This window comes from Plectropomus leopardus, chromosome 1 (assembly GCF_008729295.1).
Source record: "Plectropomus leopardus isolate mb chromosome 1, YSFRI_Pleo_2.0, whole genome shotgun sequence".
Taxonomy (NCBI): Eukaryota; Metazoa; Chordata; class Actinopteri; order Perciformes; family Serranidae; genus Plectropomus; species Plectropomus leopardus.
This window is the reverse complement of record NC_056463.1, coordinates 33,132,654-33,147,824: the sequence shown is the minus strand read 5'-3', so window position 1 is coordinate 33,147,824 and position 15,171 is coordinate 33,132,654. Positions and strand designations below refer to the sequence as shown.

General features: G+C 41.3%; 1 protein-coding gene across 5 annotated transcripts in view; it reads left to right on the top strand.

Annotated features, from left to right (window-relative positions):
- Positions 1-15,171, top strand: part of ntrk3b (neurotrophic tyrosine kinase, receptor, type 3b) — a 251,312-nt gene that overhangs the window by 127,518 nt on the left and 108,623 nt on the right. For 3 of the 5 annotated variants that reach the window (XM_042484016.1, XM_042484001.1, XM_042484029.1), the window contains exons 8-11: positions 6,913-7,218; positions 7,860-7,874; positions 11,589-11,644; positions 14,343-14,445. In XM_042484016.1, coding sequence (XP_042339950.1) covers positions 6,913-7,218; positions 7,860-7,874; positions 11,589-11,644; positions 14,343-14,445 — 480 coding nt within the window. The remainder of the gene's footprint in view (positions 1-6,912; positions 7,219-7,859; positions 7,875-11,588; positions 11,645-14,342; positions 14,446-15,171) is intronic. The other 2 variants (XM_042484023.1, XM_042484009.1) reach the window with 1 other exon arrangement.

Genomic DNA, 15,171 nt, shown 5'->3' with positions numbered 1-15,171 from the left:
ATAAATCTTGTATTAATGACACTGACAGTCTAAGAGAATAATTTACAGCAGGAAAAAAATCACCTTTATCAAGCAGAACAGACAAATTATGCAGGTACATTTAGAATGCAATGAGGTGTTGCACAGTTACAAACCAAGTGAAATTGATGTAGCCAATTAGCAAGAATATACCCTCCAGCCCACATAAAAGCTCAGCCTTGATCTGAGCAGGAAGAGAAAAGGAAGAAAAAAAAAAGAAAAACACCCTCAGCAATGATAAAGCAATGATTTGGTAACCATCAGAATGTTCCTCTAATATCCAGACCAGGAATTACACTATATATGTCAGCTCTTACATAAGTTTACCCTGTGGATTGCCCCTGGGCAGATTCGGGACGGACTGTATTCAAAGCCAATATTTATCAAAGGTGCCTGACATTTTTCTCTTTGTAGCAAGCTTGCTGTTGTAGAGCACAATCTATTGTGGCTGTTTGCAATGCATCACACTACAGGACAGGGGAGATTTGTCACCAATTCAAACACTCCCTACTGGAGCAGAGCTGCTAAGGACCATGCTAGAATGACAGATTGACTTTGCAACATCTAGTCTTCAGGGCTTCCTCCACGCGGACAGACACTCTATGGATGTACATCTCCAGGCAATTTTTTTTTCCTGTTGACACTCTCTGCTGGTGCTGCAAATTAACTTATTAATTTTTCACCACATGCTCCGATGGTAATTACATTTCCTCCCCTGTGCAGCCTATTGTCTCTGGAAATGTCATAAAATAGCTTAAACTGCTGCTCTGATTAGGGAGTAATCTGATTGACAGCGAAATTACCAGCCGTCAAGTAACATTCTCTGCATTCAAAGATGAGTTCCCTACTTTAGAGAAACTGTAATTAACCACAATGCAAATTCTGCAGACCCATTGTTCTTTTGCTGTCTGCAACAATAGCTGCTCTACAGCATTGTGGACTCACATAGTTTACCATGCTTTTCCTTTAGTCCTACTGTATAGGCATGGTGTAGCTCTTTGGGATGTCAATTTAGATTAATTTTGCTTTTGACTGGCTGACACTCATTGACCAGTAACTAACTGGTTATTATTTAAGAAGGAAAAAAAAAGACTTAAATGGCTTTTCCTTGCAGTCCAATTCTCCAGTGCCTCAGTGGACTTTAACGCTGCGTTTAAAAGTGCGACCCATTTAAAGGTGGTGATATTTTAATGTTTTGTGATGTAAATGTCTCGCCTTTTATTTTCTGTTGGCTTTGCTGTCAGACATGCTAGCCAGCTGCGTTAACGTGTAAACATGCCCACTGCCTAGCCTATGGTCTCCACTGGCTCCTCGGTCGCATTGCACTGTGTACCACTTAGGCCCCCAGGAGGTGCGCTGGGCTTTGGAGACAATTTTTGTAGTGGCCAAAGAATGGAATCACCACTCCTGGTTCCATCACACATGATGCTATTGGGCCCAAAAAGTATTTTTCCCATTACCTAACATAGGGAAGGAGATGTCTGTGGATACATTTTTTGAGCCTCACAACCCCTTAGAAATGACTTGTTTCAATATCAGGATTTAATCCGTTCAGACTGATAACATTTGAAAGTCTAGAAGAGAGGCAAGATTTAATCATTTTATCCCCAGTCAAGTTAGGTGAGCACTAAACTGGAAGTAGCCGGCTCAGCTGGCGGAATATTCTACTGCGCCCGCTTTATGGGCCCAGTGACAGTGGAAGCAGCATCGATCATCTGGGTAGTTTCATGCTGCAGAAATAGAGCTTTTTTGTCTTCATGCACCAATGACAAGCATTAATAGGAAAGAACATGGCTCTGCTGTAAATGCTGTATCCATGACTTTTAATACATCCATAGCACAACTCATGTCAGGTAGGCTCCAAAGTTAGCTTGCTAGCAGTGACACTCATTCGCCGGTCGGCTGATGATGCTGCCCCGTTGGCAGAATGTATTGCTGTGGGAATATTATGCCCACCCCTCTTGTTTCCCCCTGGGTGACGCGGTAAGAAACAGGTTTCATTGTGACTGTAAAGCACCTCTAGCAATGGTAACCATGTAAGCACCACTTCCTGTGCTGACACTGCTAACTGTGGTAACAGAGCTAACAGTGATAAGATAGTCAAAAATTATCAGGATTTCATGGCTTGGAACTGAGGCGTTTACTCACTGGGGAGAATCGGGTGGATGACTGGATATATGTTTCTAAAGCAACACAGTTGGGTCAGGATGGTGTTATTGGCCGTAATCGTAGACTGAGCCGCACCTTTAGCAAGATAACTGCCATGAGATCGGGTGCTGTGCAGTGCAGTAAAATGAAGAGTAGCAAAACAGACCTAAACACCCACATGTGTTACTGGACAAAAAATATTCTTGGTGATTAACCCACCGACTATCAATTTTTGACATTTCCAGTGGCTCTCTATGAAAAACAAGGTACAAGTGTGTTATAAAACAACGTTTTTATGACATGCTTATGCTCTTTATCTGTGGGTTGCTGATGTTGCTACTAATCCCCCCGCAGTTACTTGATTTATTATTTTATCTGTTTTAATGGTTTGGATTTTGCTTATTTTATGTATTTGTTTTTATCATTGTAATGTTGTCAGAGTGACCATTTCTTTGGTCTGTGTGTTGAGCTTACTGAAACAAATTCCAATCAACTATATCGATGTAACATAAAGTATTGAATCTTGAATCTAACTAGTGACTGGGTTAGTAGTTTTGTTCCTTGATTAGCTCCACAGGTAGAGCGAAGCATCAACTCTAATAATGTGTAAGTAATGAGGATATTAATTGATTGCAGGCCTCCAGAGACTCCACATAATATCCCAGTGCTGCTTCTTCCAGGGGAAAATCTTAATCACTATGTGGCTCACTCCGGAGAGAATATCCATTTCGTTAAACTCCCCTGTCACTGCTGGCTATGATGTTCTGTCTGGCTGGAACATGGCATTTGAAATATGCCACCAGTGTAACCACTAGATAACATTGCTAAACTAGCCTTGCATCCAGTGTTCTCACTGATCAAAGGGATGTAGTTATCAAAGCTTGTCATCTATAGGAGCTCCACGAGGACACCATGTTGTTATGGGCCAGTATAGACCTCCGTAATGCATTGTATTGTATTGACTGAGACCAGGGTGACAGCCATGCTGAGGGGAAAATGGATTGGTCTCTAACTGTCCATCAAAAAGAGAATTTATTTTTTTCTTTTTCCCCCCTCTATTTTTCTCTCTTTAGACTACACAGCTCTATATTGCCTCACTTCATGCTCATCCTCCTCTTTTTCCTTTTTTCTCTGTTCTGTCTTTTTTCTGTCTTCCTGCGCTCAAAATCACAGCTCTGCACACGCCCCCACACCAGCACATTCACACATACACATGCCTTAGCCTTTAGTGCAATTGAATGACTTTATTGTCACTATTGTCTAGCAGGAACAATATCACCAAAGCAATTTATGAAATGACAGCTTTCAAACACCAAGAAGCACTTTATTCATCTTTTTTTACTGGATGATTATTTGGTTTGAAAACATGAGCGATCCACTGGTACACAGGCAACGACAGTCATAATGAACAGAGCAGTTACTTTTATTATCAGTTTATCTGACAATCATCTATAAATTAATCAATCACAATCTTTAAATTATTGGGCAATATTTGAAAAGAACTAGTTTGTATACGGCCTGTTGTGTGACAACGTCAAAGTAAAAAAGTGTTTGTACCTGTTCTGAAGGGCCACACTGGAAGGCGTTTAAAATGGGGATCACGGCACATTTTCTGACAGTCTCTCCTGGAAGGCATTTATAGTGTTGCACTTGGTTGTTCATATGAAAAGTGACAGAAATAGTTGTGTTTAGAATGAAAAGAGAGAGGGAGCTTGAGAGAGACGTTCAGATCTAAAGTCCAGAAGGAGTGGGGGCAGGGGGTTTATTAAGCTTTTCAACCGTCCGACAAACAGTTCTGTTAAAGCCTGCTGGCACCTAATAAACCTCCATGGCTGGATTAACAACTATTCAAAATAGGCCAAGAGGGCATTTGCCTTGTGCTCATGGACCCTCAATGACCCAAAAAATTCCAAGTTCGATGGTGTCAGTAGGTGATATGTTATTGAAGTAATTGCACATTTGATTGCAACTTTGCACTGCAAAAGTGTAGCATCAGGTATCTCTGCCATGCTACCAGCATTGCAATGACAGTCAATTGTTCTGCCACTTTGGTCCAGACTGAAATGTCTTTGCAACTATTGCATGGATTGCCATTAAACTTTGGACATTCACAGTCACCAGAAGATGAATCCTAATGACTTTCTGGGTTCCCTATACCTTGCTTTCGGTGTGACCAGCATGTTGAAGTTTTCCCTTACCCAGTGAAATATCTCAGCATCCACCAGATAGATGGGTTGGCACCATATTTTGTAAAGATGTTCATGTTGCCCAATGGGTGAATCCTACTGACTTTGGTGAGCTCCTGACTTTGCATCTAGCACCACATATTTGTGGTTTTGACTGAAATTTCTCAACAAATATTGGATGAAGTGCTATGAAATTTGCTTTAGACATTTAAGTCCCCGATAGGATGAATTGGAACATTCGCAAATATTGCACTAAATATCGGCATTTACATCAAGCTCAGCTGCACTTTGTGTTTTGTATTAAGTAACAAATTAGCATGGTAATGTGCCACACTAGGATGGAAAACATTGCAAACATTACACTTGTTAAACATTATGATGGGAATATTTTCATTATGAATGGTGCCTAGGTAGTTCCCCACTTTAAAGCATGTACCAGTTATCTCAGTCTGTGGTTTGCAGAAACACACAATGTCAAAATTTCCTCAGTCAAACAGTGCAGGTTTGAGTCCAGCCCTTTGCTGCAGGTCCTTCCCTCCCCCATTTGTTTAATATTACTCTCGGTAAAATATGAAAAAGGCTGAAAAAATGCCTATATAAGAAAACAAAACATTGTCATCATGATATGAGCATGTTGCCATGCAGGTGGTGGCATGTTCTGGCCCACATAGAAAACCATGGCCAAGTACTTTTAGGATATCTGGTTGAATAATAAAGCTGCTATAGCCTCTGCTTTCTTACAGTCATGGGAACTTGGAGGCTTGGAGGGTAGATATGCAATACACAAAGGGTACGGGGAGGTGGTAGGGGCCCAACAACAAACTTTTGCCCTGGGCCTCCAAATAGGTTAATACAGCCATGCAAATCCTCCATTTGGAGCTAAAAATTATATATTTGGATTTTTTAAATTAACAAATACTTTTACAAAATACTCACTCTGGTCCTGTTTCTATTTATTTTATAAAATTGTTAACATGCATTCGTAGCACATAGCATGAAACTGCAGGTGGGAATTTTTTTTGGGCAGCTCCACAGCTGTCTGAATGACAGCAAAAAAACACACACACAGCAGTGATATAGTAAATGTAAATAGGATTTCTCACACATTCCTATAGAAATTGCGGGCGTCATTGAGGCCCAGCAAGATACAAAGCAATGGTGTATGATGAGTGTGCATGTGAGTGGTGGAGGTGGGTGGGTAGGTTTGAGGGTGGGGTGGAGGGGTGTCTAGTATGTAGAACAGACACATAGAGCGACTGCCAGGTATTACCATCTGCCAAATATTTCCTTTTGATGATGTAGCTGCAAGAGTGACTCATTGCAAAGACAAATCAGTGGATGAATTGTTTATGAAATGTATCTGATGGTATTAAAGTGATAAATTGCCTCTCAGCTTGGCGGCGTTGTGCATTCAGAGGTGGATTGCAGAATGTTAGGAAAGAGAGCCTATGTGCTTGTTTATGCAAGGGAGATTTCTCTGTCTATTTCGAGCAAGAGGAGTCCCTTTCTGTTTGTTTTCCTTACCGTCCCGTGTACTGCTGCAATATGTAACACGCAGTAAAAGGCTCATTGCCACTCCTAGGCAAGAAACCTGCCTCCTAAATGTCATGCTTCCCAGAACAAATCAAAACAGCTTTGTGTTTAGTCTGCTGAAGCATTTCTTTTGAGGTTCTTCAAAGAACTAGGGCAGGTTTTCATCAGCCCAAGGGTTGTGGAACTTTCTCTAAAGGTCTTTAAAATACTTCAGGTTGCATTATAACAAACATCAACAAACTGAGGATGGTTTCACAAAGGAAAAGAGAACTTTTAAGTGATCCAGGAACTAGGCTTGGGTGGTTTCTAGTTTTTTTCTTACCTTCATACCTTCCTGGAATATCTCCGGGGTATGTGGCAAGTTGGTTATGTTCTGCAGTCTGTCTTGTCTTGCTGTTTTCAGTCTGCTCAATACACAATACACTCATGAGATGTCAACAAAAGATAATATTCTTACATCTAGTTTCCTGGTTTCCCTATGAAACAGAGATCAAGAGCCATACACCTTCTGAATCCGTGTTTCTCTCTCATGCCAAAACTAAGACTTCTGCGTTGCAAAGCATTTGCAGAAGCGTGTTGTTGACAATGCAGTAGCTTGCACGGCTTCATAAATACGTGGAGTATGTGCATTTAATTGCGGAAATACAGTAATTATAACAGTGGGCAGCCCTGCAGCAGTGTTGCAACAACAAATGTTGCCAATGTGAACACACACTGCTTATGCATGCAGTGTGGCACGGGCATAACCTCCAGGGCATATGATGTGAACTGCATGCAAAACATCCTCAATACAGCCTCTCCAATGTGATGTTATTAAAAAGATGAGTGTCTGTATTTTTGACAATATTTAAAATTACACAATCAGGATTTCGAAATACCCTGGTATACCAAAATACTGTGATACCGGCCATGCTTACCAGGAACTGTTCTTTCTTCTTCCCCTGGTGCTATGAACGGAGTGTCGGTATGCTTAAAAGTATGTTATCGGCCATATGAAAGACATTTATTCTTTCCTTTTTCGTTGTAGTTCCTCCTGTCATCCTGAGACTGGCTGAGCCCGAGCAGCGCCACGATACCTGCATCGAGTTCACAGTTCGTGGTTACCCCCATCCCAAGCTGCGCTGGTTTTACAAGCAAAAGGAGATTGTCCAGAGCGATTACATTCGAACTGAGATGGACTTCTACCAGGACTATCTGGAGGGCTGTCTGACGTTTCAGAACCCAACGCACATTAACAATGGCAACTACACTCTGGAGGCCAGCAACCCTCTGGGGACGGTCTCCAAGACGGTGTATGGTCACTTCCTCGTGGACCCGGGCATCGATGATGAAGGTGAGTGGATCATTTCTGCTTGGTGGCCATTCGTCACTGTGCTTGTGGTTAATGAGTGACGCACTGTTGGCAGCTGGCAGCAGTGATTTCCCCATAATCACAATCGCCTATACTCATGCGTAAAATGTCATTTATACAAGGGTTATTAAGACATCTTTACTGCCTGAACATCACCTTCATTCTTCTGGGTTTAAATAAAAATAAAAGCACAGGAGAAAAGAAGAAATACTGCCAAGTAACTCCCTGATTCCCACAAGAGCTAGCATGGCCCACTTTTTGGGAATGAGCCCCACGATTGGAACAAGTCTTCCACTAGTTGAATTTCTAGTATCAACTACCTGTTGTATGAATTACAGGCTCTGTCCCAGGTGGAAAAACTATTGGGAGCTTTTAGTTTTTATTAAAATCTCCCTTCACAGGGTGCAGGTTGTGGAGTTGATCCCTGCTGGCTGGATCACAGCCAGGGTTCATTCACAGTTCAGTCAGGTAGATTGTTCACTTGCAGTTCATCCTGAGTTCACAGGGAGGGGGAATAAACCCACAAAGACTGGCAAATTTCTCCCCATGGTCAATATTCCAAGGTTAATACCTCATGTCAATTTATTGGCATAGCATGACTTTCTCTGTCTTCTCTTTTGCAGACATAGTGGAACTAGGTGAGTGTCTCTATTTTGAAATTTAACCCTGTTATTTTTTTGTTCTTTAGTACTTGTTTGTTTGGCGTCAGTATGCACACGCAAACACATCACTTATTGTTGGACTGTTACCGTTGAGATAGTAACCATGGAGAAATTTGATCACTTTGTGTTGCAGTTCATAAAAAGCTGCACTACTGCTCCATTTTCTGGACCTTGATAGTGGGCTGTTATTCATATCCATGGCTTTGCTAAATTTAGTGATACTAGTGAATGTTATATTCTTTGACATGCCTTGCTCAAGGGTACCTGAAGTTGTGGGGAAAAGTTGTTAAATGCTACAGTGTCTCTCCAAATAAACTTCTGTTGTAACAGGGAACAGGGGTTTGGTCACCATAGCTACTTTAAGTCTAGGCAGCAAAGCTACTTAATTAGATTTAGAAAAAAAGATCGATTTTCTCAGAGTTCAGAAGTTTAAATACTTAAAAAGACGTCTGAAAGCAGCAAAAGAAAAGTGATGTCACTTCATGTTTCAAAGGGTTAAAAGAGGGCACCACTCTTAAAACAGCAGTATTGGTCTCACTACAGCCCCACGCATGCTGCTTCAACATGTGGAGAGATCCAAAATTGGACAACTTGGCACAAAGCTGTCATGTGGTGCGTCATTTGACTTTAAGGACCGCGCAGGTTTTGGTTGTTCTCTTTTGTGGGAATTGTATCATCAACTCAGCGTGCATAACGCTTCCTCTCTAGCCCTTAACTAACCAGCCGCGGTGTAAACAAGCTAGTTTCCCACCCCGTTAGCTGGTAATGTGCGAATGTTTGTGAAGCGGTGAGTGCAGTCATATTGCTGGAACGATGCTTTGGCCGGCGCTCACACTGAATCGTAAATCTTCTGTGTGTGATGCGCAGTTTGGCCTCAGGCTGTTGTGGCAGCCTCACTGCTGACGGCCTAAACTAAGTGGGCCGGTCTGATCTCTGACCTTCATCAGAGTCTTCTTCCATCTCCATATGAGGCCATTCTTTCTAATCAGCCATGGATTATAAAGCCGCAGCATGGCCGGGGATGGAGACGGATGGACGCCGCCGCCTTTGTGGCGAGCTGCATTAGGCGGGCAACGACTCCGTGCCGCCACACATGCACGCACACACAGCTTCTGGGAGTGAGGCAGGTGAGGGAGAGGTGTTTAGGTGATGAGAGTGTGAAACATTATAGTGGCGGTGTGTGAGGGAGCTCAGCCGTAGAAGGGAGACTGACAGGCTGAATGATACTAACGCTGCTGAGGAGAGAGGAGGGCAGAGGGAGGAGAGGAGAGAGGGATGAGGGCTGGGAAGGAGGGACAGAGAGATGGGAGTCAGGGCGCACACACTCACACACTGAGCAATGCACTTTAGTGTACTGTGTGTGTCTGAGCCAGTGGCAGCCAGTCTACCATGTGGCCATTAATTTGCCCACAATTACTCTCTGATGTCCTGGCTGCAGGCCTCTGACTGGAGTTTCCCTGACACCAGTTCATTTCGTTTCATGGCTCCTTCTCTGTCCTCTTCTCCTTACCCTCTCAAGACCTCTGCTGTTTGCCAAAACTCTCATTTTGTAGAGGTGTGTCATGAAGCCTTTTAACTCCAAAGGATTCATTTCAGGATCATTTTGAGACATTGACATGACTACTAGAGTTCTGCGACCTGACCTGAGTCCAGCATCCTGTTCTGTCTGAAGATTTGGGTCGCATATTTTTAGATAAAGATGTTAAGTTTGAGTTGGTGTGGTGCATTTTTCAGCTGATTTAATTTCACCTAATTTAACATTTGGTGCTCTTGGCTGTATCAGCTTCTGTTCTGTGCTTCTGCTTGTGTACAGTGTATAATTCTAAAGCAGCTTGTTTTAATTATTCTGTGTCTTTTATATGTACTAGCACGAGCATGCAATTGTGCAAAAACAAATTTAAAAATGTCTTTTATGTAACTTTAATCTGAAGCTTGAGTCCGCCATAAACTCTGGATAGCCAGCCTAGTAGCCAGAAGAAAATGTTGGCATTGCATGTTTCTGCAAATGAGTATGTTACACACATTATATCGATGTTTGAATAGTGATGTGTGTCACCTAGTCCAGTTGAGTGTCACCTAGTCCAGACGCCTGCTTCGCCACAGGCCACTGTTCGAGACCAACAAATTAAAAATAATTTGTTTGTCATTTGCGAGTCATTGCAGTTTTTCCAGTTTCCTTTTCGGCACCAAATGCAGGTGTTGTGTAGTGACCCGTTGAAGTTTTTTCAGTTGCTTTTTAGGCACCAAACAAAGATGTTTTCTAATGACCTTTTAGGCCTGAACAGCAGTTGTATTTTTTTTTTTTACCAAAATATTGCTGCTTTTCCTGCTGAAATTGTTCACCCCTTATATTTCAAGCCAAAGCAATATCTTTTTCTTAAGCCAAGATTTTTTTGTGCCTAAACCTAACCTAAGCTTTTTTTAACAGCACAAGTTTCAACACATCTGCTATACAGTAATGCAAATGTAAGAAATCCTTTGCTTGCAGAAACTTCAAATGCTAACATTTTTTTCCGGCGATTGCATTGGGATAGCAAATTTCAGGCTTAGACAGTAACCTTGAGACAGGGATGTAAGTGTTCATTTTATTAGGCTGTGCAGACTTCAAACTGAAAGCCTCTCATCAGCCTCTCTACACATAGAAAATGAATTCTTCACCAACATTTTCTGAAATTGTCTTAAAAGCATTTCTGCTGCAAAGCAGTGGCAAGGTTCTTCCTGTTTATGTCAGTCCACATCCTGGAGGGAAGACAGTTTTAGTCAATGACGTCCAGAGATTCGTAAAGGAACACCATCTAAATTAACGAATCCAACATGTTATTTCCATGGCCTAGGAAAGTTTAATTAATACTTGTGAACATGAGCTCCTCTCTTTCAAAGCTAGAGACCAGAGAAGTAAGTCTCAAGCTTGTGATGTTATCAAGTGTAAAGTCTGGCGCTGCTCCTTAGATAATGAATGGGAGACTGATTTTGTGGACCCCCAGCATATTTGTTTCCTTTTTTGCAACACTTTTTATTCTATTGTAGTGTCCTGAGTTTTGAAACAGAAAATGTTTCCCATATACTCAGAACGTTCCCCTGGCTGCTCTCTGCATCATATAGAACATTTTTCTCAATTCATTAAGACATGACATATTTGAGTTTTACACAGTCACTGTTTTGGTATTGAAATAGTTCTCCTTTCACATTTATCCAATACTCTGAAATACATGAGCAGCAAGTGCTCTTATTTTCAAGAGTTAATGTGAAATAAGGGATACACAAATAAATACAAAAGAATAATTTCAAATAGCAACAAGATGTACCAGAAAGCATTTATAAAAGCATTTGGCTTTGTATTCAGATACTGAAAATATGCTTGCAGTTAAATACACTGGAGAGCACACTGGGTCGTCTTCTTCTAGCCTGTTAGGATGTGCATTAACCCATGTAAGTATTCCTTGCACACTTATTTAATGTGATAATAGGTGCATAAACAGTTTCACAGAGTGGATTAAACCATCGACTGAGAAAGAATCTGCTTATTCTAGTGCATCCACCGTGCATAAGAATACACTGCAATGAGGAATCACACAAAGTGTGAAAGTCAGTTTACTATGTATTAACTGCAAATAAGCGTCAGAGTAAACCACAGCCATTAAAGGTTTTCTTCTCAGCCACTGATGCCTGTTTTGTGTTTTTGTGTTGCAGTTCCTTCGACGCCGTCAGATGGAGATTCAGGCCGACCAGACGAAGATACGTTTGGGGTGAGTTTTCTCCTTAATGATGTTGATGAAACAGCTGCTAAAGATGTTGCCCCTGGACTCGGCAGAGAGCTGCTGTGTGTTTCAACACAAATCTAAACAGCTTTTTTTTTTTCTTTTTTTGTCAAAGGCCCCTTGTAAGGGTTTGTACTGTGTGTTGACATGCAGTGCTGAGGCACAAAGACTACAACACACCAAACAATGTAACTGTCATTTTTCAATGTTGTACGCCTGGCCATTAACGATGTTGATAATGGTAAGAATGCAGTGTGTGCTGCTTAAATGTTATGTAATTCTGGGGATTCTATATAGTTTTTGACACCAACGCTTGTGAGTTATTCCACTGTAGTTCAGTAGAATTGAAAGAGACACTAACACTACCATGCTTTAATGAGCTTTTTAAAGGGCAAACATATTTACATACTATAGCAGGAAAAACAGCACAGTTGTGCAAGAAAATGTTGGCATTGTGTGTTTCTGCAAACCACAGACAATTTGTTGAAATTTTAATTAGTTCAATTTGTATGTTTTCATTTATGCATCATATTAATTTTTCTAAAGAGATGTAGTTCTCATTACACCTATATAAGCTGACTCTGTCATCATGAGGATTAGGGAATGATGTGAGAAGAAGGTGGGACGGCTGCCAAGCTCCAGATCAATGCAGACCACTGTTCAAGACGACATGATCTCACAGAAATTCATGAAATGACCATGACATCTGAACTTGGCTTATGTGGTGGTGGCAAGTAATGTGGTAAAATTACGTGGTGACAACAGCACAGTTGGTTTAGGCAACAAAACTCCTTGGTTTGGTTCTAAAAAAGGTTTGTGGTTTCTGTTTATGGTCCTGTGTGGAGGACTTTGTGGCATTTGGTGGTGAGGTTGCAGATTGCAATCAGCTGAAACTTGTTCTTCGACGTGTCACGCATGAACTACGGTGGCCGACACAAAAAGCAAATGACCCTATCTAAAGCCAATGTTTGATTTGTCCGTTCAGGGATACTGTAGGAACAACATGGCTGACTCTGTTGAAGAGAACCAGCTCTGTATTTAGATATAAAAATCCCAGGTAAAGTAATAAAGGTAATGAAAACACAATGATTTGCAGTTTCAGGTGATTATACATGAAAAAAACATAGTTATAAATATTATGTTCCGTTTCTGCCAATATTACCCCAAAATCCCACACACTGACCCTTTAAAAAACTGCATTTGTTATGTATGGGACGCAAGCACGTCCTAAACTAACGCAAGTGTGTCACCTAACATGATGTTACTATGGAAAAGACATACGTTTGTAAAGTTAAAAGAAGTTAACATGGACTTTTTGTTTGAAATGGGACACAAACAGCGGTCTTCTTGGTGAAAGTCCTGTGTTTGTTTGAACCTTTCACCACTTTGACTTATTTATTACACAGACTTTCTCAGTCTTTATACTTCCGATGGGATCGTAACATTTTCCACCAGCTTGTGCATGGCATCATTAAACCTGGGACTTTGTGAGTCCACCATGACAAAGGATCTATATTGACTTTCTATCAGCATTGTTTCTGTCATTTCCCAAAGTTCTGTGAGGCTACATTGGTTCCACACCAACAAAAAGCAAAAACAGTTGTTACCAAGGCATTGTGTCGTTTCCAGCTGTGTTCGTGCCACCAAATGTGGTTGTTTTTTAAGTGACAAATCCTAGTGTTTCCAGTGATGGTCGTGCAGGTGTTCAAGCAAAAAAAAAAAAATCATTTCCTAACCGTAATCAAATGATTGCACATTAAACACTACATTGTTGAAACATAAAGTTCAACATATCCTCTTCATTGTAACGAACAAATGTTACATAGAAATGTGCAATGCTGCCATCTATTTTGGGGACTTGGTTGCAAAAAGCACATGTGTAATTAATAACTTTTCTAATGGCCAACTACTACTGTGGATAGTAATCTAGTTAGCAGCACGCGCTAATGATTGCAGCTTATTTTAGAGCCAATAATCACACTGTTTAATTCATTCAATACACTCTTTGGTCTCATGTTTTTTGGTGTTGGAAAGTATTTCTCCTAATACAGCCCCATGTACAGTGCTTTCACATATGAGGAATCCAAAGCTTGACAGGCCTGCTGTGCCTATGGACCATTTTCTTGGCAGACATTTTAACTTGTCACAGCGGGAAAAGCAAGTAAAACAGAGTCATTAACGATTGCCTACTTTTAATCTTAATTTGTTAATTTATTTCTGCTTCCATTTGATAAGAAAACAAGTGTTTATTGGATTGGACATTAAATCCCGTTAATGATGGTGATAAGCAAACTGTACTTTGTAAAGTGAAAAAAGCATCTGCCTATATTTTCATTAACAGTATTTATTCTTTACAAAAAAGCAAAATATAAGTGTCAGATTTACTGGTTGTGATGATGGTGATGAGTCAGGTTTGTGGCTGTAAAAGAAGTTAGTGCCCCCCCCAAACTGTACTGAGTATAAGCCTGGCTGTAGATGAGGATCACATTCAAATTACATTCTGTCATCCCGAATGCATCGCAGCCAAGACAGGTGTTGAACTTTTCTCCAGACTGCTGTAATCTGTGAGAAAGCAGTCGTCACAATCTAGGGGATTAAACTCTGATTTGCAGTATTTAAGGTGATCAGAAATCTGGAGAGGATTAGGATGTGAACACAGTCTGACACAGCATTTCATTTCTCTTAGGTTTCCATCGCCGTGGGTTTGGCGGGCTTCGCTTGCGTCCTCCTCCTCGTCCTTTTTGTTCTCATCAACAAATACGGCCGGCGCTCCAAATTCGGTATGAAAGGTAAGTCTACACAAATAGGCAGATAGACAGGCAGACAGTGAGCTTTGTTTTTCTCCTTTCTGCCAGTTGCATCATTGTGCGGAATCCATTCCCCCAGCTAATCTTCTCTTCAAAACCTTTGTTCATCAGAAAATGTACATACTGCCTCTACTGTAGGAGTCCTACTTTTTACTGCATGTTTACAGATCTACGACCGCACTTTAGTCATATCCCCATGAGGACTTGTTTGGAAAATAATAAAGGTTTTTCTGCTTTGAAAGAGCAGCTATTAATGCACTTGTTGATTGCTGCAGGAGTTTAGTGTTGCTGTATGCTACACACAGCTTCCTGCTAAAGGCCATACATTTACAACCACCCATACACAAGCACACATATAGACAGCTGGATCAATACTAAAGGGCAGCACACATGCAAACGAGATCTATGCACTGTACATACGCCCCACACATTCACCACGCCGGCTATGTAGAGCGATTGCAGAAGGGATGCTGAATTAATTAGTGGACTCGGCGCTGTCGATCACGCTGAGGAATTCAATAGGATTAACATGGCTTTTGTGCATGCTGAGCTTTCATTTTGTGTCAGCTCCAGGTTTTGCTTGTCTCTCTGGCGTTGGTGTCGTTGAAGAGGCAAAAAGCCGTTGTAGCGCTGATCTAGGAACAGAGAGTGGAGAGGAGAGGATGGTAGCGGCTCCAACAGGTCCTGTGGTTCAGGTTCAAGAGTTTG